The sequence below is a fragment of the Vidua macroura genome, chromosome 18 (genome assembly GCF_024509145.1).
Source record: "Vidua macroura isolate BioBank_ID:100142 chromosome 18, ASM2450914v1, whole genome shotgun sequence".
NCBI classification, from domain to species: domain Eukaryota; kingdom Metazoa; phylum Chordata; class Aves; order Passeriformes; family Viduidae; genus Vidua; species Vidua macroura.
Genome location: NC_071588.1, coordinates 11466336 through 11491273, shown reverse-complemented (window position 1 = coordinate 11491273; position 24938 = coordinate 11466336). Strand labels below are relative to the sequence as shown.

General features: G+C 37.8%; 2 protein-coding genes across 5 annotated transcripts in view; one reads left to right on the top strand and one right to left on the bottom strand.

The window, feature by feature from the left end:
* Positions 1-128: 128 nt before the first annotated feature.
* The window catches only part of RSPH14 (radial spoke head 14 homolog), a 72497-nt gene continuing 47687 nt past the window's right edge, over positions 129-24938 (top strand). Inside the window, exons 1-4 of the mRNA XM_053993841.1 lie at positions 129-209; positions 670-1118; positions 2358-2460; positions 2645-2763. Of these exons, the coding sequence (XP_053849816.1) occupies positions 920-1118; positions 2358-2460; positions 2645-2763 (421 nt within the window). The 5' untranslated portion in view covers positions 129-209; positions 670-919. The remainder of the gene's footprint in view (positions 210-669; positions 1119-2357; positions 2461-2644; positions 2764-24938) is intronic.
* The window catches only part of GNAZ (G protein subunit alpha z), a 50568-nt gene continuing 31915 nt past the window's right edge, over positions 6286-24938 (bottom strand). For all 4 annotated transcript variants that reach the window (XM_053993836.1, XM_053993837.1, XM_053993839.1 and 1 more), the window contains one exon: positions 6286-8361. In XM_053993836.1, the coding sequence (XP_053849811.1) occupies positions 8017-8361 (345 nt within the window). In that variant the 3' untranslated portion in view covers positions 6286-8016. The remainder of the gene's footprint in view (positions 8362-24938) is intronic.

Below are 24938 nucleotides of genomic sequence, written 5' to 3'. Positions count from 1 at the left end.
CCGCTGCCAGCTACGCCACTGACGTAACCCCCGCGGCGCGGGCACTGACAAACGCGGTGCTCACGCTGGTGACGCAGCCGGACCCGGGGCTCGGCGGCGTTCGTCGCTATTCACGAAGAGGCGCGTACGCAAAGAGCGGGCGCTGTGGCAACCCCGGCACGCGCGCGCTGACGGCCGGCCGGCGCTGAGGGGCGGGAGCCGGGGGCTCGGTAATGGCACACGGCGCCTTCGATTATTTATTCTATTTCGTTTGCCTTGAAGGGAGAAGTGGAGTTGTTTAGAGGCTGTTTTAACTTTTGGTTTTGTTTTTGCTGTTAGCAGTTTCCAATATTGGAGGTCGTAGGGTTCAATCTGCAGAGGCGCTTTCCGTACTGAGGGAAGGGCGGGGGGTGGGGGGGAGACAGCCCTCACGTATTCTATCAAACGTTACCGAATTCTGAGGGCAGGTTTTAACCAGTTCCCTTTAAAATTCGCGCTTTTATTTTTTTTTTCCTTTGGGAAAAAAAATAGGTATTTCGTTTTCCTTTGCTTAAATTTTATTATTTTGAGTCCCCTCCGATTTTGGGCATTGGGCTACTTCACTTGAATCCTTTAAAAAGCATTCTGTCTATCAATTTTAACATCCTTCCTTGAAATTTTAAGCTTTCTCTCTCTCTTTTTTCTTTGCAGTGTTCAGTGAGAATTAAACCAGATTAAGACAATTCAGCAGATGAACACACATTAGTGCTGATGATGCACGATTCCAGCCTCTTTCACAGCTTCCTGACAGTGTATGTTTGCTAAAAGAGCTCCCTGGGGACACAGAGCACTGTTTAAAGTCAGTAGGTGTCTTTATGGTACATCATCTGCCCAGTCAGTAAGTACAGCCATTTGGAACTATTTTTAGGGATAGGGAGAATCTTTCTCAGGAAGATTTGGGATGGCACAACCTCGTATCTCAGCCTACCTCCCTCCTGATATAGACCCCACCAAAGCTGCTCTGGCCTTTGGGAGGAGGGCCCTTCCTAAACTGAATGAGGAGTTGCAGTCTCCCGAGCTGCTGACGCAGCAGCGGGCGCTGATGGCTCTCTGCGATCTGGTCCACGATCCAGAAAAAGTCTACCAGGCAATAGCATTAGGTAAGTGGTCTGTTCTCACTAGCTGTGACACAGTGGGGCAGGCTGAGGGGGCAGCCCCACTTCACTTTCTTCCATTACTATCTTATTACAATATCTACCCAGGAAAAATTTCCTGTTTGTTTTACCTTAGAAAGGTAAAGAATATTAGAGTACCATATACATGACAGTTATTATAGGAATTATCATCACTTTAGGATTCATTACTGGCTCACTGTAAGTTTTATGAACCCCTAAATGCAAAAGCAGTGCAGAATCTTTCTTCCCATAGTCATAGAATTGTTAAGGTTGGGAAGGACCTCTGAGAAAATCCAGTTCAACTGTTAACTCTGCCCTGCCATGATCACCACTAAACCATGTCCCCAGACTTTATTCAGATTTTAGCTAATTCCTAGCACAGGCTAATAAAAAAAACCCCACCTAATTGGTTCAAAGTTAGAACCCCTTCACTGTCATCACCCACTAGCCTGAAACTGAATGAGAAATTAGAAAAGAAAGGAATATAACCAAATTTATCTTACTCAGCAGGACTACATCTGGCCACCACTTTTTGAAAGCCTGGAAGAATCCCGAGTTTTGATTTTGTTGGGGGGAAATCCCTAACTACAAGCTTGTTTTTGCAATTTTTAGCAGTTTGTGGTATATCTACATAGCTCATTATATAACACAGAAAAAAATCCTTGTTTGCTACTGCTTTTTTTTCCATTTACTTCCTTTGTGGCTTTTTCCTCTCATAAAAGAGACTAGTCATGTTCAAAATTTATTAAGTTAGTGTTTGATGAACACTTGATTGCCAAAGCGATGTGAGATTGTTGTTAGTTTGGGGTTGTTAGGTTTTTTGGCTTTGGTGAGTGCCATATGTGCATACACAATCATTAATGGTTCACCACATTTATTTCTGTTCAAAAAAGACAAGTGAGTGTCAATCCTGCAAAAACATGCTTCTCTAAAGACATCAATAGCTCTACTGACTTATTTTTAGAGTTATGTCACTTTATATTTGCAGGATTAGGATTTAACTTGATAAGGAGTCAGGAGCTTGTTTGTAGCATGACATTTTTGGCAGTAGGCCTTGAAATTTGAAAGTTTCTTCCTTACTTGAAATATGACAATGAGAATTTCACTGTCAGGACAAGCAGAAAATTCTGAGGCACTTCAAATTGTGAGATAAATGATGAATATTGCTATTTCAAATTAATGCTGGAAGTAAGAAATGTTAAAATTAATTCTGATGTCTTATAGGATTCTTGGATAGCCTGAAGACTTTGCTGGTGCATCAAGACCAAACTGTCCGGCAAAAAACAACAGAAGTTCTCTCTATAATGGCTTTGCATAGTATTGGCAGGTAGGTGCAATTCCAAAGTTTACTGAACTGTGAGGGAAGTGATGTTTCAGTGAGAAATGAGAACAGAGTTCCTAAGTTTTGTCAGACAGATGCAGCGTAAAGAAGAGCAGTGAGGATTAAATATCTCAAATATATGCAAGTTTTATTATGTTGTGTTAAATCTGTCCTCCATTGTTGTTTTTAGGGAAGGGCTAATACGAAGTGGAGTCATTTCTGCCCTCAGTGGGCTCCTGGATGATCCAGTAGATATCTGTCGGAAGAACACCCATCAGATTTTTGACATGCTGGCAAAATTACCTGAAGGTAGGAGGTTTTAAGCAGTTAAGTACTCAAGTAAACAATGCAGAGAGGAAATCAGGTAAATTCACCTATGCTCCACATTTAATTTATTCCATTTCCTTTGAAAACTCGTATTTTAAAACAGTATCTTGTCTATTTTTGCTTATCTTAGTTTTCCTTAGTTAACTTTCTTAAGTTTTATGCAAGTTAAGGCCACCTGCTCAAGATACAATGCACTGCATGCTTGAATTGGTATTTCAGAATCTTGCATCAAAATTTCACTTTTTCCCTTTTGTTCAAGGTGTGGATCAGCTGTTCATCACAATGCATTAGTTTCATAAGTGTTTTAATCTGAACATTAGTCTTAAACTTCTCTTCCAGTTGATAAAAATTATAATATTAAAAATTAAATTTCAGTAGAAATTATCAGTTAAAAAGCCATGCTGTTTAAATTCACAGCAAAGTATAGTGTCTGAGAAATTCAGTTTCATTACTGATGCTTAAAAAGAATTAAATGAATGCTTAGAGCCTTGGCAATTGTACATGAATTCTAAAAAATCTAAAGATATATTTTTTTACTTGCAAGCAATCCTTTTTAAAATCTTCAATAATTCCATTCATATGAAGGCTATTAATATTTTGGGCTAAACAACTTTGTGAACATCAGTATGGAAAAGTCTGTAAAAGCAGCTCTGAGTAATTACTCTTGGAAAAGGTGTTTTTTTTGAGTCATGTATTCTGTTTATTTAGATAAAAATATAATGTATCCATAAAAATATACATGCCTGTATTTGAGGGCTGGAAGATAAATCCTGGAGCAGAATTGTGTCAGTGTAGAATGGACTTACGTACAGAGGGCAATTTAAAAGGAAAATGAAAAGGTGCAAAACTTTTTGCTATGAGACAATTTGGGGAAGTATCAGGGATAACCACAAATATTTTCCAATAAGTAGTAAGAGTCACAAGGCCTGACATAATTCATTTGACACATTACAGATACAGAAGTAGTATCTTCTTGGTAATTCAGCCCTTTTCAGCTAGCCAAGAAACTTTCTCTTTGCATTCACTTCTACATCTCACATGCAGAAAATGAGATAGGGCGTTGTCCTAGGGTAACAGATGTACCTTGGATCAGCTGGAGGAGGTCAGCAACTACTGCAGCACTCCTCAGCTCTATTTGTGCTGTTCTCTAGAGCTGAGGTAATTTGCAGGGCCAATAAAGCAACATGTTCTGTGCTAGACAAAAAGGAACAGAAGCTGTACATGCCCTTGGCATGAAGTGTAGCTGTTTTAACTGGGAAGTGGTCAGCGACTCCAGCTAGCTCTATGCCAGGCCACCTGGTCTTTCTCCAAACAGGAATAATTTAGGAAAATGTGGTTATTTTGAGCAAATCCACTTACAGAGTATTTTTGATTCCTAAATTTAAGGATGTGTACCAGTATCTTCCAGGAACTGTGGGATAGTTAAAAACCAAAAGGTGGGAGAATGCACAAAGACTGGGAGAACACTGAGGAGTAACATTTCCAGAAGGAACAACAGCTTAATGAAAAAAATTAATGGGCAGAAGAAAGACAAAGATAGATAGATATATGTGTTCAGTAGAGGATAGAAGAGGGAGAAGGGCCAGCAGGAGGAGACAATTAGGAACATTAAAGAAATTAATATCAAAACTTCCTCTCTTTATAAAAACAATTAGTTGACATATATAATACTTGATAATGTTAGTGAAAGGGTGTTATGCAATGATAAATGACCTTGGAAATAGCAACTGCAAAAATAGTTCTAGGAAAAAATATCTTTCATTATGGTGTGATTAACACTGGAAAGGTTTAATAATTCTTGCCCATTACCTATCCTGCCATTTATGGGTACTTAATCCTTTTAGGCAAAGATTGAGGTGGAATGGATGAGACAATGGATTTTTAAGCTTGCCGGAACCTCTGTTTGGGAAGAGCCCAAGAGATAATATTTTTCTCCTACACTGCTGACTCTTAGTGTCTCCACTCTTTCACCCTTGAAAAAGCATAACCAATTGAATGTGTGGATAAGGACTCTTTAAGGATACGTTTTTCCCTTCAAAACTTGTTTTGCTGTATGGAGTGCAAATGCTGAAAGGACAGATGGCATTCTTACTGCAGCAGATGGGACATCTCTTCTGTGAATGTCATTGTTGCCCAGGTGAAGTGAAATCCCAGCTGTATTAATGCAGCTCTTTCAGGTGGCAGTGCACTGCATCACTGATAAAAATGAGAACTGAGAAAATAGATGCAAATTTATTGCATGATTTATCCAGGTGGATGACTAAGAGTCAAGAGATTTAATTTCAGCACCTGTCTTCAGCCAACCGACTTTTTAGTTCTAGCTTTGCTATGCCTCAGTTTTCTTATACAATCAGAATTTTTTTCACAGAAAGCTCTGTATAAAACATAATTTATTTCAATATCTTGAATTCTTCAGAGAGAAAACAGAGTAACCGTAAATTACTCAGAATACTAAAATCAAAAACATCATAGGAATTAAATTATTAGGGAGTTAATAGCAAGAAATTGCTATTCAGAAAACATGATTATGTGACTTGATTATTTAAACATAATTATTTACTTCTTTGTTCCTCCCCATGCCTCTGATTTTAAGTCAAGTAGGAGCACAGGTGGTGCTTCACTTTCATTTCTCCTTTCCAAGATAGCTTTCTCTCAGTGAGGACTGGAACTGGCTGCTTTCCTTTAGAAATCATCTTGGGCCTTTGTTAAAATGTCCTAGGTTCTCCTCTTCATCATCTCTAATACTTATGGTAGAAAGACCTTCTTAGTTGAATAAAGATTTGGTTTTTAATATGAAGTGTCTGTTACCTCCTGATAATTGACTACACTTTTGGTTTTATCTAGCTTTCTTACCTCAAAGCTATGCTGTAATGAATGCTGGCATTTTCTTGTCTCTTCTTTCACTAATCTGAATAGGCCACAGTCCAATGAAAGAAAGAGGTGAAGGAGACACAACATCTAATAGGCCATTCATTGGAAAAGGGAGCCCTGACTCACTTCCCACCTTTTCCACAATTCAGCCAGCTAATAATTAGATATTACATGTAAAAAAGCAAATTAGACCAGAAATACTGCACAATTTCCCAGGTAAATGATAGCAATTTAATAGTAAACAAAGTTTAGAGGAACTTGTACTAGCAGTTACTGTATACAGATTTAGTTTTTACAGATTAGTAAACTTGCCAAGCCAAGCAGTCTGAGTGGAAATATCCCAAGCAGGCAGCAGCTCCTCACTACAAGTGAGACCTAAAAAGTCTCTGTGTGCCATGACAGACAGATCTCTGTGTGCCTTTATACCTTGAAGGCACAGCCTCATTTGCTCTTTTGCCTCTACTCTTCAGGTCTAACAATTGGCAGGGAATGCTTAAAGGGACCCCATGTTTTCAGTACAGGGATAAAATATCTTGTTCAAAAGTAGACAGATTAGAAGAAAACTTCACAAGCATTATCCAATTCAGCAACTGTCATAACACTACTTAATGAACACACTATAGACACATTCAGTATCATTTGAATTATTTATTTTTGAAGTGGACAATTTAAATGTTGATGTTATTAACCATTTTGTTTTAATTTTCTTAGAGCCCTTGGCTGAGATTTCTTGCACTAATCATAGTACATAAGGGGAACAAAAGTAGAAGGTGATTTTCCAGTGTGCATGTGTGTCTGTGTCTCTGTGTACGTATGTGCTTTACAGTTATCAAACATTTATTTACACACCAACTTTACACTGATGTCTTTAAGAAGTCTTTTCTATGGCAGGGCAAAGAACCAAAGACTTAGGTCTATATCATCCATATGAGATTTTCCAGTGTAGTCCCACAGAGCTTCTTATGCATTCTAACTTTCGCAGGAATGTTACTCCAGCAGTGTTTCTTTATGAGATGAAACCTGGAGCTGAGGATTGCATCTCTTCAGTTTCCTTAACTTCACTAAACTGTAAATAATTTAAATTATTAAATTGAAATAACAAGACATTTAGTTATTGTTCATATCGCTCATCTTTAACCTTCTAATAACACATCACATTTTAAAAATAATTTTTAAAACCAACAAAAAAAGACTTTTGAGGTTATACACTACACAATCTCCATGGCTCCTGCTTCTTGGGAAATCTGTTATAATATTACAATACCCAGAAGGTATTTGGAGCAGTGGAACAGAATTGTCCGTTGGCAACTTTCACATTCAGCAATCCAGACACTACAACAATAATTTAAAAAATTGCTTTGTGATTTATTTTTTTAATCTGTATTAAAAAAGGAACACTAACCTACTTTTTAATATAATTTGGTTTTTCATGAAACACCACAAGATTTGGCAAAAAAAGATGTAAAAGAAGACTGTTTTGATGTATAAAACTCCTTAACAGTAGAAGAAACACCGACCTTAATTTGGCCTATTCAAAGATTCATTTCATGTAGTTTTGCTGCATATTTGAAGCCATAAAGAGCAGAAAGAGCTGCTAGTAGTTAGGAACTCACAAAACAGTTGCGCACCAACAATTCCTTTAATAGGCAAGGTGTCCATGAGAAACAGTAAAGTAAAGCAGAGGTGTGTACATAGTATATGCTGAGAGTCATGTGCATGTGCATACATGATGGATGTGTACATACTCTTGACTGTGGATACCAATATTGTGGGTGCATGCCCACTCTCTACAGATTTAAGTAGTATTTTGCTTAAACTCTCTCATTCAGTAAGTTCTGGTTTGAACTAGCTTTTCTCCCCAACACAAGCATTCTGCTCCCCACCCTGCAAACAAGTTCATCTGTCACTCACCAGATTTATATTTTTATGTCAATAAAATTTTAGGACAACTGGATGAAGAGTCATTTCTTACACAGAACATGATAACACTCCCACTGTAGGAAATGGAATGAAACAAATGGAATAAAAGTGCAGTGACTGTGGTGAAACATCTCCACAGAGTTTGGCCTCAATCTCTTTTTTTGTTTTTGTTTGGGCTTTTTGAGTTTTTGGTTGTTTTTTTTTTTTTTTCCCACTGGGGGTGTTTGGTTTTCTTGGAGAGGAGGCTCTCACTCTCCAGAACATATATTTGGGGAAAATGATGTAGCAGGTTAAGGGGGCATAAGAGGAACTGTGTTCGTATATCAGATTTCCCCCTTTTCTCTCCTTGGGCTAGTAAGCATTGCCCAATTTTTTTCCACTAGAAGTGGAAGAAGTTAGCCCCTTTTTTATCACTCCAGGAAAACAGATTAAACCCAAGGATTCTTAGCAGAGGCCAATGTATTTGAGATTGTTCTGAATGATGACATCTGTCACTGCATCAAACACAAATTGTATGTTACTGGTATCAGTGGCACAGGTGAAGTGTGAGTAGATCTCCTTGGTCTCCTTGTTGCGATTCAAGTCCTCAAACTGGCGTTGGATGTAGACTGCTGCCTCCTCGTAAGTGTTTTGGCCTTTGTATTCAGGAAAGCAGACTGTTAAGGGGATGCGTCGGATTTTTTCTGCCAGCAGATCTTTCTTATTCAAAAAAAGGATGAGGGAAGTGTTGATAAACCAGTTGTTGTTGCAGATGGAATCAAACAGACGCAAACTTTCTGCCATTCGACTCTGTAGGAGAGGAAACAACAGTGTCAGCAATAGTGCTTCAGCAGAACTGTGGAAAGCTCACAGCTCTGTCTGCTGCCCTGAGCAGGTAAACTCCATTTAAGAACAACTGAGCATGACCACCACAATTATGCTTGGAAATTAAAATCTTATGCTGCTGTAGACTGAAAGAAGAGAGGTCTTTTTTTAAAAAATCAGTGGCTGTCCTGGGGTATTGCTGCCACTGTGACACTTACACGGATGCAGCTGGAGCTGTCCATGGTACCAGGATCTTGGGAGGCTGTGTTTATTGCTTGGTTTACAAGTATAAGTAGGTGAAAATAAATGTAATGTTTTGAATAGAAAATACTATCCAGTATTAAAAGAAATATCACTCCAGTAAAAAAGTAGATACAGAAAATGTCTTAATCAGGCATTTTGGCAAGGTCAATATTTTTCTAGGCTGTTTAGGTTTCAGAAAATGTTATGCATACATCATGAGTCATGGAAGTGATCCAGGGTAAGTGAACATCAGGGATTTGGGATATCAAAAACCAAGGGTATATTTGGTTTACAAGACTATTTGCAAATATGTTTGTGTTCCATTTGTCTGGCTTGTGTTCAGAGGGGATGAAAAAAATCAGAGTCTGGGCATTTTTGTTGTTGTTTAACTGTGAAGTATTCTGGCCAGTTCTCCAGTTTGGAGGGAACAAACAGTGGAGGAAAGAGGATGACTTTGGCTTTTAATAAAAATAAAGTATTTCTAATATAAATTCTAAATTCTCCTGAAATTTGTATCAGTTGTGTCTAGTGCATCTCCCTTGACTTCAGTAGTCATCTGCTGAGAGGAAGAGATAATAATCATGCACTGTTTATTACACAAAAACTAATATGAAAATATAATTTATTTTAAATTCACTTTTTATTTTGTTTTATTGGGAAACAAAATGTATTGTTATTATTTCAAAGGAAATCTGCAACAGTTTTGATCATTATTGCTACACTAAAGCTGTATACTGAAAAAAATGCCCCTTAAAATGCATAATTGCTGAAATAGGAGCAGACTGGTTTACATAAGCTTTTCAAATTACCTCTTATATTTTCCTCACTTTGTGTTATTACTCCTTTTTATTTGCTAAGGGTTGCCTTGGTCAGAACTGCATCGTGTGTTCTCTGAGTTCCATGGAGGCTCTGATTTAGCTCTGTGTTTACAGTGAAACCCAGGGCTGGTGGCAGTTGCTGGTCATTCCCAAAGCCCCGGCAGTGCTGGGAAGGCTGGCACTGCCTGGGCAGCCAGGGGCAAAGCTGACTCACCAGCCTCTCGAGGCACACTGAAACACAAGCTCAGTCAGACAGTTCTGATTTGGAAACTGTTTGTTTACTTCTTCCTTTGTAAGGTGGGATCATCTGACACTCCAGCCTATTTTATATAAGACAGATTTATAGGTGTAAAAACAATGCTTTAAAAATATGTTTGTGCTTTTCTTTTCACTGTGCAAACACTGACACAACAGATCATCCCCTGAAACATCATAGATCTGTTTTCAAATACTCAGGATTTCCTTTCCTGATTCTGTAGCTGATAAATAACCAAGCAAGAAATTTTTATCTCAGTCAAAATGCTTTTGTTGCTAATAGTCTGAAAAAAAAAATCTTTTAGAGCTAATATAGTTTTTTGGCCAATCAGAACAATCATACCAACAGGATATTGCCTTTTAAGAGGTTTGTGTTCATTTCTGTATTTTGTAGTGAATCATAACAGTGTCACTCTACTACCAAATCCTCCACTGGAATCTGTAATCCAAGGACAAAAGCAGAGAGTTAATAACCTTCTATAAATTGGGAGACATTATGAACACATACAAGAGGGCAGACAGTTTTAAATTATTGTAAATATGGTGATCTCTTGTGGGATGTAGAGAAAATATTAGTAAATTGTTGATCCTGACACATAAGAAATTTCTTCTTCAATGTAATATTTTAATATTAGCTCAATATCTGAAAGTCATAATATCCTTAACTAAACTGAATACCATTTCTTTTAGTTAAAAAGCAAGTAAGCCAACCAAGAATCATTTCCAATAAAGATGCAGGTGATATTATGCCAATGCTAGGCTGTGGTTGCATGGTATAAATGTGTGATATACCTTGGTAAATGAACCCCAAAGCCAAGTCATGATTTTAATAGCCAAAGAAGGAAAATATATCACTGAACAATGAGGAAATGTATCAGAAAGGAAAACTCAAGTCTTACAATCTTAAAGTCATATAGTGGTTCAGGCTGGAAGGGAGCTTAAATACCATCTAGTTCCAAATCTCCTGCCATGGCCATGGACACCTTCCACTCTCACCCAGCCTGGCTTTGAATGCTTCCAGAGATGGGGCATCCAAAAATTCTCTGGGCAACCTGTACCAGTGTCTCCCCACTCTCACAAGGAAGAGTTTCTTATTAATACCTAATCTGAATATACTGTCCTCCAGTTTGAAGTCATTCCCCCTTGTCCTGTCACTGCAGGCCCTTGTATTTAGTGTCTCTCCAACTTTCTTGTAAGTTCCTTTCATGTACTGGAAGGCCACAATAAGGTCACCCCTAACCCTTGTCTTCTCCAGGCTGAACAATCCAATTTTTCTCAGCCTTTCCTTATATGAGAGGTGCTCCATCCCACTAATCAACTTGGTGGCCCTCCTCTGGACTCACTCCCACTCTGGACTCACTGTATTCTTACTGTGCTGGGACCCCAGGGCTGCATGCAGCTCTGCAGGTGGGTTCTCACCTCAGTGGGGCAGAGGGGCAGAATCCCCCCCTCCCCTGCTGCCCACGCTGGGGGCTCAGCCCAGCACAGGGAGGTTTCTGCGTCCCAGCACACACAGACAGGACAGGGCCAGCCCTCACCCACCAGCATCCCTGAGTCCTCCTCCCCAGCACTGCTCCATCTCCTCATCCCACATGATTTCTTGCCATATCTTAAGTGATATATCCACAGTTCTAAGGTCAAAGCTGACACTAAACATACATGGTATATCCACTCATATACTCCCAGCATAACAGGCTCATTTCTGCTTTTGACAATATTGTGAAATTACTTTACATGTCATAGGGAAAGTGAATTTGAGAGGGTTATGGCTTATTATAATAAAAATAGAATAAATTGTTGTATGACTTCCAAAGGTGTAATAAAACATAGTAAAATAATGATAGACCTTCTTCTCTGCAGTGTTTTTTCCAGTTCTGGAATCCTGAAGGGAGTACATAGCCAGGTGGTCAGAAAAAAATGTGCTGCTGTAATTTTATAATTATACACAAGCTGGGGGATAAGCAAGATAATGCCAATGCCTTACCCAGATGGCCTTGTTGGGGGCTAATTGCAAATTCTTCTCTGAGCATAAGAACAAGGAATTGGTTGCTTAAGGGAAAGAACATGCTAAGGAACAGATGGCTGCTTCTATGCTTCCAATAGTTTGCAGAGGCACAAACATCCCTGGTCATCCTCTGGAACAGCAGAGGTGTGCTTAGCAGGAAAGAGTTCTGAACAAGTAAGCATTTTCAAAAGGGAAGACCCAGTTGTCAAGATAGCAAGTAATTAAAAGAACAGAGTTTGTAAATGGAGCCAAATTGTAATGTAGTATCTCCTTTCAGCTTTCACGTTAAAGCTTTCTAGTCACAGCTGGGAGAGCTTTGAAATTAAAAATGAAAAATTATGAAGAGAGAAACTATCACAAATAGGGGAATTAACTGTCATTTGTATAAAAGCTTAAGAACTTCATCTTTCAGTCATTATATTTCTTTCATCATCGTTATTTTAAAACTGGTAGGCACTTGGGGATTTGAAAACCGTGAGTAAACCAAGTAAAAATTATCTTGTGTAAGCCATAAACAATAATGAAAAAATTTGTGCAGTGATAGTAATATTTACTTTCTAGAAAAGTTAGAAAATCTTTAAATGTCAGTAAATCTTGGAATAACCAGTGGAAGCTATTACCATTTTCCTGTAGAGGCTTTCCTTGCAATAGTGGCTGACATTTAGCATATGCTGGTAGCTATGAGCTATTTCACAAAATGGCATGAAACTCTCTATTTCAAATATCTTCTTTAGAGATCCATGACTTAAAATCTTCTGAAGAAAGCAGATGAAGCTAAAGTATTTGAGGAAGGGGTAGTGGGGCAAAAAGATAATTGAATCAGTTGGATGTTTTTCCTTAAGGTTAATAGACAAAAAAAAAAAAAAAGGAATCCATTCTGAAATAAGGACAGTCTACAAAAAAATTGAAGGAAATACCATTGCCCAGGATGCTTGTAGTCAAAGCAGTTCAGGAATTCAAACTATGCTTGAGTAAAGGCAGAGGGAAAACAGAAGAATTTCACAAACAAAAATACAGAAAGCAAATAATAGCTTGGGTAAATACAAAGAAACACTCTTTTCTTGCAAAAAAGACTACAATGAGTGCTAGTTGAAATGTCCTTCCTGTGTAGCAGTCAGGCAGTCCTGACTGAGTGCTGGGTAAGAGAGGTATACAAAACGATTCTATGATTCATCTTTTGCTCAAAGGAAGAAGACTTCTACAAGAATGTATATGCTCAGGTGGCTGCTGGACAAAATGAGGAAAATTATGATAATTTAATGAGTTTTTAAAAATTTATTTCATCTAAAAATCCAAAAGAAGAAACTATCTGTTGGAGAGAAGTAAATAGACTTAGTCCAACACCTCTCAAAGAAATTAAGAGCCCCACTGAGGTAGAATTAAACTGGGATAAAACTCTTTACCTGGGTTGTCCTTTGTATATCTTGGCTTGGCTAAAAGGGCAGAAGGGATGGGGTAAGCAATAGGGATTTGACTAGCAAAATTGTTTTGGTTTCTAAACTTTTTCTTCCCAACCCCAGGAGCCCAAAGTTTTCCTGGAGAATGTTGGAATTCTAAACTGTCAAAATTAGAAGAGGTGACATAGAAGAGTAAGTCCCCCTGTGAATTCACTAAGAAGTGTTCTTAAGTCACTTAGCAGCTTAACTTATTCTCCCAGCAGACAAACTCATTATCCCATCACCCAAACAATTTATTACAGTGGTGTAAAACTACTGCAGGAAATCCTGCTCAGTCACGTTGTAAACAAAACAGGAAGGAGCTCGGGATAAGTAAAAGCAGCTATGTCAATATAGCACCTATCATACAGATACATACATGCACATGCCATCTATTTATGTCCTTCCTACCAAAATGCCTTTCAGTGTCCTGCATATAGGAGGACTGTGTAGTGTAGAAAGGTGAAAACCTAACATAGCATGTTAGTTTATGCCACCACAATGAAGGGAAATTGAAAGGGATGGTAAAGGGTTTTATATTGTAGGAATATTGAATCTCTACTATGAAATGAGCTTATAGAAGGCTGAGAAACATATGTATTCTGAAGTGGAGCCCTGAAGAAATTTTGTGTGATTTTGATAGGAGATACCTATTTCTATGGTGATGGCAAAAAAATTTATTAAGCATGAAACAAGTTTGTTTTGAGTTTTTTTTAAAATAGGATTAATTCTTAAATCAGGAGGAAACTATATATTGGCAAACAAAATTTGTAAGCTACCAAATAAATTCTTCTTTATTTTAAAAATAATGTCCTGTAATTGTTCATACTTACAGATGTAGAACTGGTAGAGGAGGCAGTAGTCAGTATTTGATACCTCTTGTTCAGAGAAGCAAGCGAGAATAAACCTTATAAAGTGGTAGTGCAGCATACTATTTCCCATGATGGTTTCCTGTTGAATATTGCTATTGTCTTTACATAGAACTCTGTAGATGATAACTGAATCTGGCAGTATGAATGGGAATTACAAGAGGACCTTTAGGCTTGGCTATTGTATAGGATGACAATGAACAACATCATGAATATTTTATCATGTATGTTCTCTGTGACTGAGAAAATCCTGCAGTGTTACTAAGGCTTACTGTGGACTAAACCAGACAAGGCAGATTTAATTGGGAGTATTACTTTAACAGAGTCCTGAACATTCGTCTTTGAAAATTAATCCCTGAAACTTTTCAGGCCTGCAGCAAGTCATGTCTTAGGGGTGCATGCTCAGTGAAACATTGGTATGTAGTTGTTACATACATGTAATACTTGTGCCAGTGACAGACTGGGATAAAGCAATCTTTAATACTATCTATCAAAACTATTTTATATTCCTAGATCAGGAACAATGCAGAATTGTTAATCCTACTAAGTACAGTCTGACACCAAGCTATGGTTGTAGTAAAGGAAGCTGAGCTGAGAAAGAAGTTTGATTAAATTTCCTGACTGGATGATTAGATTTTGAGCAAGAGGATTTCCAAGCAAAGGAGCAGGACAACAGGTGCTTCTGCTAGGACCTATAAATTAAAGGGAATTTAAAGAAATTACATATAGAAAACTCTTAGAAGAACAGTGAAAAGGTTACTGAGTTCAAGGATCAGAAAGGGTGGGACATTCATCATTCCATAGAAATGGTAGAAGATCCAGATAAAGGCTACTCCTGTATGTCTGGCCAGAGTATTAAAGTCTGTTCCACAAACAAGAAAAGAGGCAAAACAGAAATGGAGAAATACTCATAGACTGATTTATTGCTTGTGACTGGCTATACATATCTGTTAAGTAAGCTGAGTACAGGACAATTATATTTAGAAGCCACAAAATGGGCATGTGATAGGTGTTATATTTATCACTACCCATAAGAGAATTCCAGCTCCAGAGGAAAGTTCTAGAAAATGGTATGTTCAAGAGAACAGAAATATGGGGCAGTCAATATTGGTCCTGTGCCTGACAGAACAGCCACACAAGTCAACGTTTCTGGGAAGCAGTAATAGGGATAGATTGGCAAAAGTAATGCTGCTGCAGCTGACAAAAGAAACTTAATGTCCCAATGGGCCAGCATAATAAAACCTGCACATTTCCCAGACAGTGTCCAGCCAGGGCAGTGCTGCCAGGCCTGCAGTAAAAGTACCCAAGAGAATCACAAAATGGGCAGGTAGCTTGGTTTTTATCCTTAAGGGAGGGCTTGCTGTGTTTCAGTTGCTCAGCAAACAACTGTTATCACTCTGCTTTTACTGCCCCAGAGTCAGCAAAGTTTCATGCTACAGAAGCCTCTGGCTGCTGCGTTATGAGTGCATGTGCTCTGCTCCTCTGTGGATCACTTTGGGGCACAAGCAGTACTAAGAGGGCAAACATCCCATAAAGGGAAAATGAAAATAAATCTCCAGGGTCTTTCACAGTGCCAGCAAATTAAGATTTCCTGATTATAAATTAGGATCTTCATGTCATTCTAAGAAGTAAACTTGCAGCATATAATACCTATTTTTGCTTTGGGGGTAGGAGTTTTTAAAGCATTGTACAGTATCCCAGGCAAGCTGCATATTTCTGGAGGTTAGCAAAAATCTAGCTTAAAAACATTTTCTTAATAAAAGCATATTCATTTAAAATGTCACAGTTCTTGAAAATATATTGAAAGTATCATTAAAATCCATATTTCAATTGTAAATACCTGGATGTTTTATCCTTAGATTGAGCTTTTTATATGGTAATAAAGTCCAGCTTTTCTATTCCTGGTAATGTATTTCATTTGCTTTCAACACTTACTCAGTGTTTTCAAGTGGGGTGGGTTTTTTGGTTTTGTTTTCTTCCGGGTCTTTAGATTGCTTGCTTAGCTCAAGGGCAAAAGGACCATTTCAAGCATATATTCCACATAGCTGAAATATTGCATAGTTTTACACATAAAGTGGTCCAGGACTATATCTGTCCTTGTTTGAGACCCTTAAGCTTACTGTCAGCCTCCTGTGTCTAGACATTCATAGAATCACAGAATGGTTTAAGTTGAAAGGGACTTTTAGGATCACCTAGTTCCAGCTCCTGCCATGGCAGAGACACACTCTGCTAGGCCAGGTTGCTCAGAGCCTCATCCAGCCTGGCCTTGAGACACTTGCAGGAGTAGGGCATCCACAGCTTCTCCAGGCAACCTGTCCCAGGGCCTCAACACCTTCATAGTTAATAATATCTTCCTAATTTCCAGTCTGCATCTACCCAGAAGACAGAACTTAACTCTGCATTGACCTTCAAGGAGAGGCTGAGGGGGCTGAGCTTGTTTGGGCTGGAAAAGAGGCCAAAGGGTGACAGCCTACAATTACTTGAAGTAATGGTGACACAGAACTCTTCCCAGCAGTATTAGAGGAAAGAATAAGCAGCAATGAACATGAATTGAAGTTTGGGAGGTTCAGATTAGATGTTAGGTTTTCTCCAGAAGATTAGCACAGCTCTGCAACAATTTGCTGAGTTTTGTGAAATCTACATCCATAGAGGATTTTCACTCAACTAACTGATAAAGCCATAGCTGGCCTGATTTACTGTTGGCAGTAGTCCAGACCTTTAGGGATCACATCCAGCCTACATTTCTGTAATTCCATGCAATATAAAAACATATTTATAGTTGAATGCATAAATAAGAAGTCAATTTTACACACACAGTTCTGAGCAGATCTCAAACTTTGCCTCCCAAAGAGATGAATTCAAGTACAAGGGCTGTCCTTTGATGGAAGGAGTCACTATCCTGTTGTTGAGGCAGGATGAACAGGAAATATTGTTATGAGATAAGTTAATGAATGGAGTTGTGGCCTTTCTGGAATATCCAGGGTTTACTCTTTTCAGTTCTTTGATGCTCTCTGGTCCTTGAAATAGCCCTTAAGCTATTGAAATAGTGAAGAAATCTGCAAGAGAACTCCACAGGAATACACAAGTGAAAAGAGAAATGGTTATTCACTCTTTCAGGCTACTGACTAACCTACTTTTGTATAGTTTATTCATAACCCAAGCTTTTGCTGATACTGTCTGTGTATTGAAAGAATGCTTTTCATTGCACCTTCTTTGAAATGGGCATTTTTCTAATACATTGCAGAGTGGGAAAGGGTATTAATAGTGTGAATATTGCTTTCTGACAATTGTCTTAATTGAAGTAAAACAATATATTGGCTACATAAGAGGAAATTAATATTTCTTTTTAAAATGGCAGGGGAACAGATTGCAAAATCTTGTGCCTGTGAATGCCCTTTCTCTGGAGAAAATACATATATATATAAAGAATATAAAGAAAAGATATAAAGAAAAGAGTGCTTATCAAATAAGTAGGTTTTCATTTCAACACACTCAAGCCCAGCTTTCAAACAAGACTCTCTGGATCTTTATGAAAGATGTAAGATGAGGAGTCATTTGTAACAGTAGCATTAGAAAACAGAGAAAACCAGCAAGAACTATCATAAGCATAGAATGACTAACATATGAATTTAAATAAACTTGTTCTTTTCAATTTGGAAAAAGAAATAGCTGAGGAAGAACATGGCAGAGCTCATAAAACCATGAATGGTATGGAAATGTTGAATAGCAGATTATTTTTTCACCATTTCTTACAATGCAAGAAGTAAGAAACATCAAATTCATTTATCTGACAGCAGACAAGTATTCCTTCCATACAGTGCATAATTAAATGTAAAACTCTGTCATGAGATGTTAGAGAATCATAATGATAATAGCAAAAGTCAAAAAAGTGTAATTGGGTTCAAGAAGCAATTAAATTAAAAGGGCACTTAAACAGAAAGATCTTGGTGCAATCTGCTGTTCAGTTACCTGGGAGGGTAAATTGCAGGAAATATCAGTGTATGCTTGATCTCTTCCCATAATTTTCCTAAATGTCCATTGTTGCCCACAGTCAGACACAAACTGCTGCAGGTACTGGCTGTGACCTAGTACAGCTGGTCTGGGTGTTTTGGCTGTCAGAACAGCTCATCCTTAGGGAGAAATCATTGTTTATTTCCCTGTTGGTGAAAAAATCTCCTTTATGTAACCCATGTGAAATCACTTCAGTTCCCAGGCAATTTTCCCTTTCCCATTAGTCTTGCCCAGCTTAGAAAAAGTTTGTTGCACACACTTCACCATCATTTGAAGCTCTGAGTGTTTCTCATTGAAAGGTAGGCAAAGGCTCTTGGCACTAGAAGTACTGACCTCTAGTAATTTGCATTGTCCAATGCTGGAGTGTTTAAATGACAGAAAGACAGACAGACAAAGAAAGAAAGAAAGAGAGACTGGTTCACATTGATGCTGAACCAGTTTTCACCAGAATGAGTTGGCCAGTCATTTCATTCTTCAGTAGTATCTGAACAATAAAAGCAGCCTATTATACACCAAAAAAGGTAAATGGCCCTTTATACTGAGAAATTCACTGCAGGGAAAAAAAGTCTCAAACCCTGAGACCATTTCTCAGACTGTGGGACATGTGGAGAGGGATGCATCTTACCCTCGCAGCTTAGGCAGCTGAAATTCTTGCAGGAGACTGGCTTCTTGTTTTATTGCACCTTTGAAGATATTTTGGGTAGGATGCTTACAGAGTTTAGCGCAGCAAGAGCTCTTGTGGGAACAACAGCTGCATTCCCTTTGTAGCCTGTCCATGCTGCAAGATTAAGGTAGCAGGAGCAAGTGGGTATTTTTAGCACCCTTGCCTGTAATTCTAAGAAAGTTCTTCCCATTGTGGGGGTTCTGAGGTTGCCTCTTACTAACCTGAAAGAAACAAAGGCTGAGGGGCACAAAGGTCAGTGTTCAGAGTCAAGAATGAAAAGGCAAGAGGAAGAAAGCTGAAAGGAAACTGCAAAGCAGCCTCAAGCAGAGGATCTGAATCTGGGTCTGATCTTGGCCTTTTTTGCATAAACTGAGACAAGTACTAAGAGTGCAAAACCAGCATGTTTAGCATCATGGAGAATCTTGTCTTCACTTTCAATAAATTCTTCTGGTTTTAAGCAACATTACTGGGATTCAGAACAAATCAGTTTCAAGAGATAATTTCTATGAAGTTATTTCAGAGCAATTGGAGAAGAATGAAAGAAATGGTGATGTATGCTAAAAAATGCTTCTCTCATGTTTGAGATGGAAATTCTAATCTGTTGGGCTACAGACAAAGAAGTAAAAATAATTTTGTTCCATCAGGCTGTATTTAAGAAAACCCCAAACAACCCGATGTTGTGGTCTCAGGTTACAGGAACACATTTTCTCTTCACTGAGCTCTGTCTCATTCAACTTGCAAGATGGACAATGTCCTGTGCTAGTCAATATTTGTCTTTAGAGTCACAACTCAATTTATAGATTCATGCTTTACTATAGACTTGCTGTTTATGAACTGCTCAAAACCCAGAATTACTGGTTTCTTCTCAAGCTTATAATTATTGTATCTGAATATTTCATTGACTACATTTGTTTCCACAGCATGTTGTCAGATCAAGAGGTGCTGTTGAAAGGAACTTATAAATAGGGAATGAAACAATCTATACAATGAGAAATTATAGGGAAGAAACAATCTATACAATGAGAAATTATAGTTAGAAGGAACACAGTAATTCTAGACACCCAATCTAATTTTCTAGAACATAAGTTTTCAGCAAATATATTAATGCATTTAACAAAGATTAATAGGTTTTTCAAGATATCAGTGATATCTGGTGTAGCTGTGAATAATCAGACCTACTACAAATCAAATCACAGCATCTCAAATTAGGTTCCTTTGAGAAAAATAAGGAAGAATGTGGGATTACCTAAGAAAATTGCCATTTAATAAACACATTTGGGACTAAAAATGAACATGGACCTATGCCAGGTTCTAGTAGTTTTTCAGTAGTGTTCCACTGCTTTAGCCACATTAACTTTCTGCTTTCCTGTAACCCTATGTTCCATTCATTTCACATTTTCCTCCCTCTGCTAGAGATGATGGCAGTGTTCCTGCAGTTGACAGTCTTATTTATCACATGAGCCCCCATTAATCATAGAAAAATCATTGCATTCATTGAAAGACGCATAAAATCTGTGGAAAAAACCTATCATCAATATAAAGTTGGAATCAAAATATACACAAACAAGACAGTCAAAATAAAGTTGAAACAACATTCTCCCATTTACTAACTCGTGATTATTTGATTGCACCAGAGCACTTAAACTCCTCTCCACCTCATCCTCAACCCACAATGCCTCACAATTCAAACTTACTCCCAACCTCCTCACTCTTCCAGTGCTGTTTCCTCCTCTGATTTGTACATTCCAGATGAGAAACAGTGCTTATATAATTTTGTACCATTAGAGGCTGAGCAGATCTCCATAATAATGGTTTGTATCATTCATAGTAGCACAGAAATTCGCACAGTTTAAAATAATTCAAACTTGCAAAGGAATTAGGAAAAAAACTGAGCACCTCTGAGACCCTGGCTATGCCATCTGAAATATAAAGATCTTGTTAAAATAATGAAATTCTTAATTGCTTTTCTTTTTTAATAATAGTTGAAAATATTTTTTCTCTGCAAATGAATAATTTTTAAAAAATCACAATACATTTGATCATTTGCAGAAAGGCAGATTTATCCTGTGCCCAGCTTCCTCATGACTAGTTTAGCATAGTACGAGTCATTTTGGTGTATTTAAGGGTCTCTCTAGGTATCAGAGAAAGAGTCTGAGAAAGAATCTTGGCTGTGGCTACTTCTAAATGGATCCTCTTGTATTATTCTAAAATTCCTTCTCTCCTACACTGGGGAAAAGTTCTTGTGGTACTTTAATCCTAGAATTTGCAGTGCTAGAAGATAGGGCTGTGCCTTTTGTATATCCATCACCAAATTTTATTGTTGATTGTGTGTGAATTTCAGTGAGACCAGATTGTTTTTCCTTAAACTGCAGGATTCCATACATCTAACATATCACATAATTTATTTTATCTTGCCACTGAATAATTCCAGCTGAAATTGATAGCTGAGATCAAGAGGGGTGTCAGATGTGCTGAGACTGAGTTACACATGGAAGTGTCTCATGGGACTTTCCTGCTCTCAGGAGACAATAGAAACAGCTTTATTGGCTTATTTCGAAAACATTACCATGTCACTTGAACTGGTTCTTGTGGCATCACAAGGGGAATCACAGGAAGTGCTGGTGGAGTAATGACAAGTTGGAAAACAGAATAGAGCAACATGGAAGGAAAAAAGAGAAGCTATTTGAACATTTGATTATTTCTGTTATTATAGAACTACTTTTTTGTTTTTAATGTTTACTAACTTTTTAAAAATACTTTTTTTTTAATGTTTACTCCATGTGAGTAACAATGCAGTAGCCTTGGCAGCCTGCCTGATGTCCTTTGCAACAACTCAGCTTCTAGTGTTGTCTCTGTAAAATAACTCCTGTCTGGTTGGAGAGCTCTTAATTAATGGATCTAGGATTGAATCAAGAAAGGGACATTCTGAGAATTACTTATAACAGGAAACAAGGAGGAAAACTAACCAAGTTACCAGCATTTGCAGGCTGGAAGGGATTTCATTTATTTGTAAGGCTGCATATCACTTGTCCATTTCTCGGATTTCTTAAGGAAGTGTAGACTGATTTTCTATTCAACCCATTAAAAGGGAAAAAGCTCTTGGGTTGTGTGCTGCTTTCCTATTTTCAACTTAGTGTTTAAATATTAGGTCAGAAATACTGTAATTAATTTTGTACCCAGTTATAACAGAAAATAATTTTGGTCTGGTGGCTCCTGAGCCTGTCCTAAGTACAGAGAGAGAACACTAGATGCCTTCTCCTCCAACTTCTGTTTTCCACTGCATTCATGTCAAGTCCCTCTTCAGGTTTCCATGGAAATAGCACAGAAGTGTGCTTATATTCTTGGCATTAAAATATTCATAAAAAGGGATAAAGAGATGGTTTAAATGACAGATGCTGTATTGCTGAAGCAGGCAGTCAAATTTAGGGTTCTTGTCTGTTAATGATCATGTGTGTAAGTGAACGCATTCTGGAGAGAGCAGGCCCAGAATAAATTCCTCACAGCCGTAGGAGAAGGGATAGGCAGGACAAACCTGACCTGCAGAGAAGGCAGGAATGGAATGCAAGATTTCCCAGAACAATGCTGTGGAGACCCTGGGGGGCATCCCCTGGGTTGGGGAGACACAAGAATCTTCCCTCAAAAATCTGTTAAGACCCCCATGGCTCCTTCCCCAGTTCCTATGTCTGTCCCTATGTCCCTGAGCTGCTCCCTCCCTATTCCTGATTGGCCTTTATCTTTGTACTGCCCCGAGCCCAGGGTGACTCCCGGGCCCCTGGGGAGGGAGAAAGCTGGACCTTCCACATGTGTGTGCCTGGGGACTCTGAACGTCTCACCATGTGGTGGAATAAAACATCTGTGGATACCATGCAAAGGCCCTTTTTGCTTCTTTACCCTGGACTTTACTAGCAGCTATTCAGGCTGCAACACAATGCAAAATAAAATGCTGCTAAGATTTTGCTATTAGAAGTTGAACGCTTTCTCAAGGGAAGAGATGATGTAAGCTTACAGAATTACTTTTGTTAACTGAAAAAAATATTGCACAACTCCAAACTTTTTAATTAAATTTTAAAATCTTACCTGCATAAAGCTTCTAATTCCTTTCAGTTATTGCAAATAGAATATTTGATACAAAATTTAAATTCCACCCTTTCAAAAAGGCTCTCATACATTTGAACTATGGAGTGCATTTAATGTTCTAAAATAACTATAAAAACTCAACATTCTTTTAATCTTAGAAAATCTAACTGGAAGTAGAAAATACATTGACTTATCTATATTTTTATTCATTAATCTTATTCAGACTAATTATTTTGGTTGTTTACTCATTATAGAAATTTGGCTCTTGAGCACTACTAAAATTCTAGTAATATAAATAAGCATTTACATTCTAGGAAATCTGTTTTTCTGATTCAAAATATAAACTGTAGTCCTTAAAAGACCATTGTATGGGCAGATTCCACTGCAGTACTTTGACCCTCAAGGAGAATGGAGTACAGTATGCAATATAAAGGCAACTTTTAAAAATTTATGATAAACAAACAGTAAATAGATGTATAATTTAAAAGCTTGCTGTTAGAACATGTACTGCACAGAGGTTTGGTGTGGTTTTCATTTTCCAAGAACAGAAGTATTTTTAAAGTATAAGCCTGTGAAAATAAATATGTAATAAATAATAAATCATAAGTAATAAATAATAATAAAATAATAAATAAATAATAAAAATTAAATCTAATTAAAACTTAAATATGTCAGAATACTGTCCCTTTTAATAATGGACGTCAAGAATGTTGTATTGACTTGTTTACATGAAGTTACTCTCAAAAAAACTTGCAAATCATAAGGCAGATGACCAGTGCATACCAATGAAGATCTAGCCAAATGTTTATTAGTCTTCATCTATAAAATCAGCCTGGCTTCTGGCATGTTTATTGGTAAATCCTTTTTTTGAAAGACATTCAAACAAGGGTAATATGCTAGCCTGCTAAACCAATTAGCTCTACATGCAACAAATACTCTGGGACATTTTTATGCTAAAAAAGTGTTTAAATAAGTATCTCTTTCAAAAAAACACCTTTTTAATATAAGCCATACACATCTGGAATTGAGAAAAGCAATACAGACAAGGAAGATTAAGCCACTGATGCAAGTTGATAGAACAATCAAGAAATAAACCCCTCATCTCCACTGCTCTACCACAGAAAAGGAACATTATAATATGGACAAGTTTAGGAATTGTTGTTATAGAGTCACTGCAGATATGCTCTTTTGACTGCATCTATAAAGTTTAATAACTAAAATTTAAAGAACAATGCACCCCCTCTCATACACAATTCTGTGTTATGATGCTGCCATTCAGGCCTCAGCTCTGGGGATTGGGCTCCTGGAACAGCAATGTATGACATAAATACCAACACTGAAACAAGAGGATCAAAAGGAGCAGCAATGACTTAGGGGAAGTGTTTGTCATCTGCTGAACAACGAGAGAGAGCAGCAGGACACTAAACAACTATTGAAGCAAAGATCCTTTGAGGATACATTAGGGGATTTAGACAGCAGTGACTCAATCATTCTCTCTGGAAAGTGCATTTGTCATCATATGACACTTCCATTTTTTCAAAACTTATCTTCTTTCCCCCACCAGAAATGCCCCATGCCCTAATCAGAGCTGTATGACACAGATACCACTTAACCACTGAATTTTAAGAATAGTGGAGGTATTTTATGTCCGGGATTTATTACCATAGAAAACCTGTTGGTTTCCAGCTTGCACTTTTGGATAATCATATAATTTCCCTATTGTTCAGAGGATAATCATCTTCATAATAGAGAAAACAGTAGAATTATAAAAGCATTTGTCAAGCTGCTCCAGAAAACTCTTGATTACTTCTTAATGAGCATGCCCTAGAACCCTTTGTGTAAGGCAAAGTGAGAGGGCACCTTGCAAAAGCCCTCAGTGAAAAAAGGGTTATAATTTCTCTAAAATCTTCACATTAAGTAGAACCTGCAACTAACAGAAATCATACCATCTGTAAAATCCATATTCAGAATAATTTTCAACTAAATCTCTAACTAATCACTCCCAGTTACCTTCCATTCAAAATACATGCTGGCTACTTTGGAGCAAAAAACCTCAAAACATGGGACAGGGCTCCTCAGCAAAAATACTACTGCATAAATGTTAAAAGCATATTGTTTATTAATCTTTCTGCCTCTAGTGCAAAATCGAAAACTAATTGATACCATCTTTAACCTAATAATGAT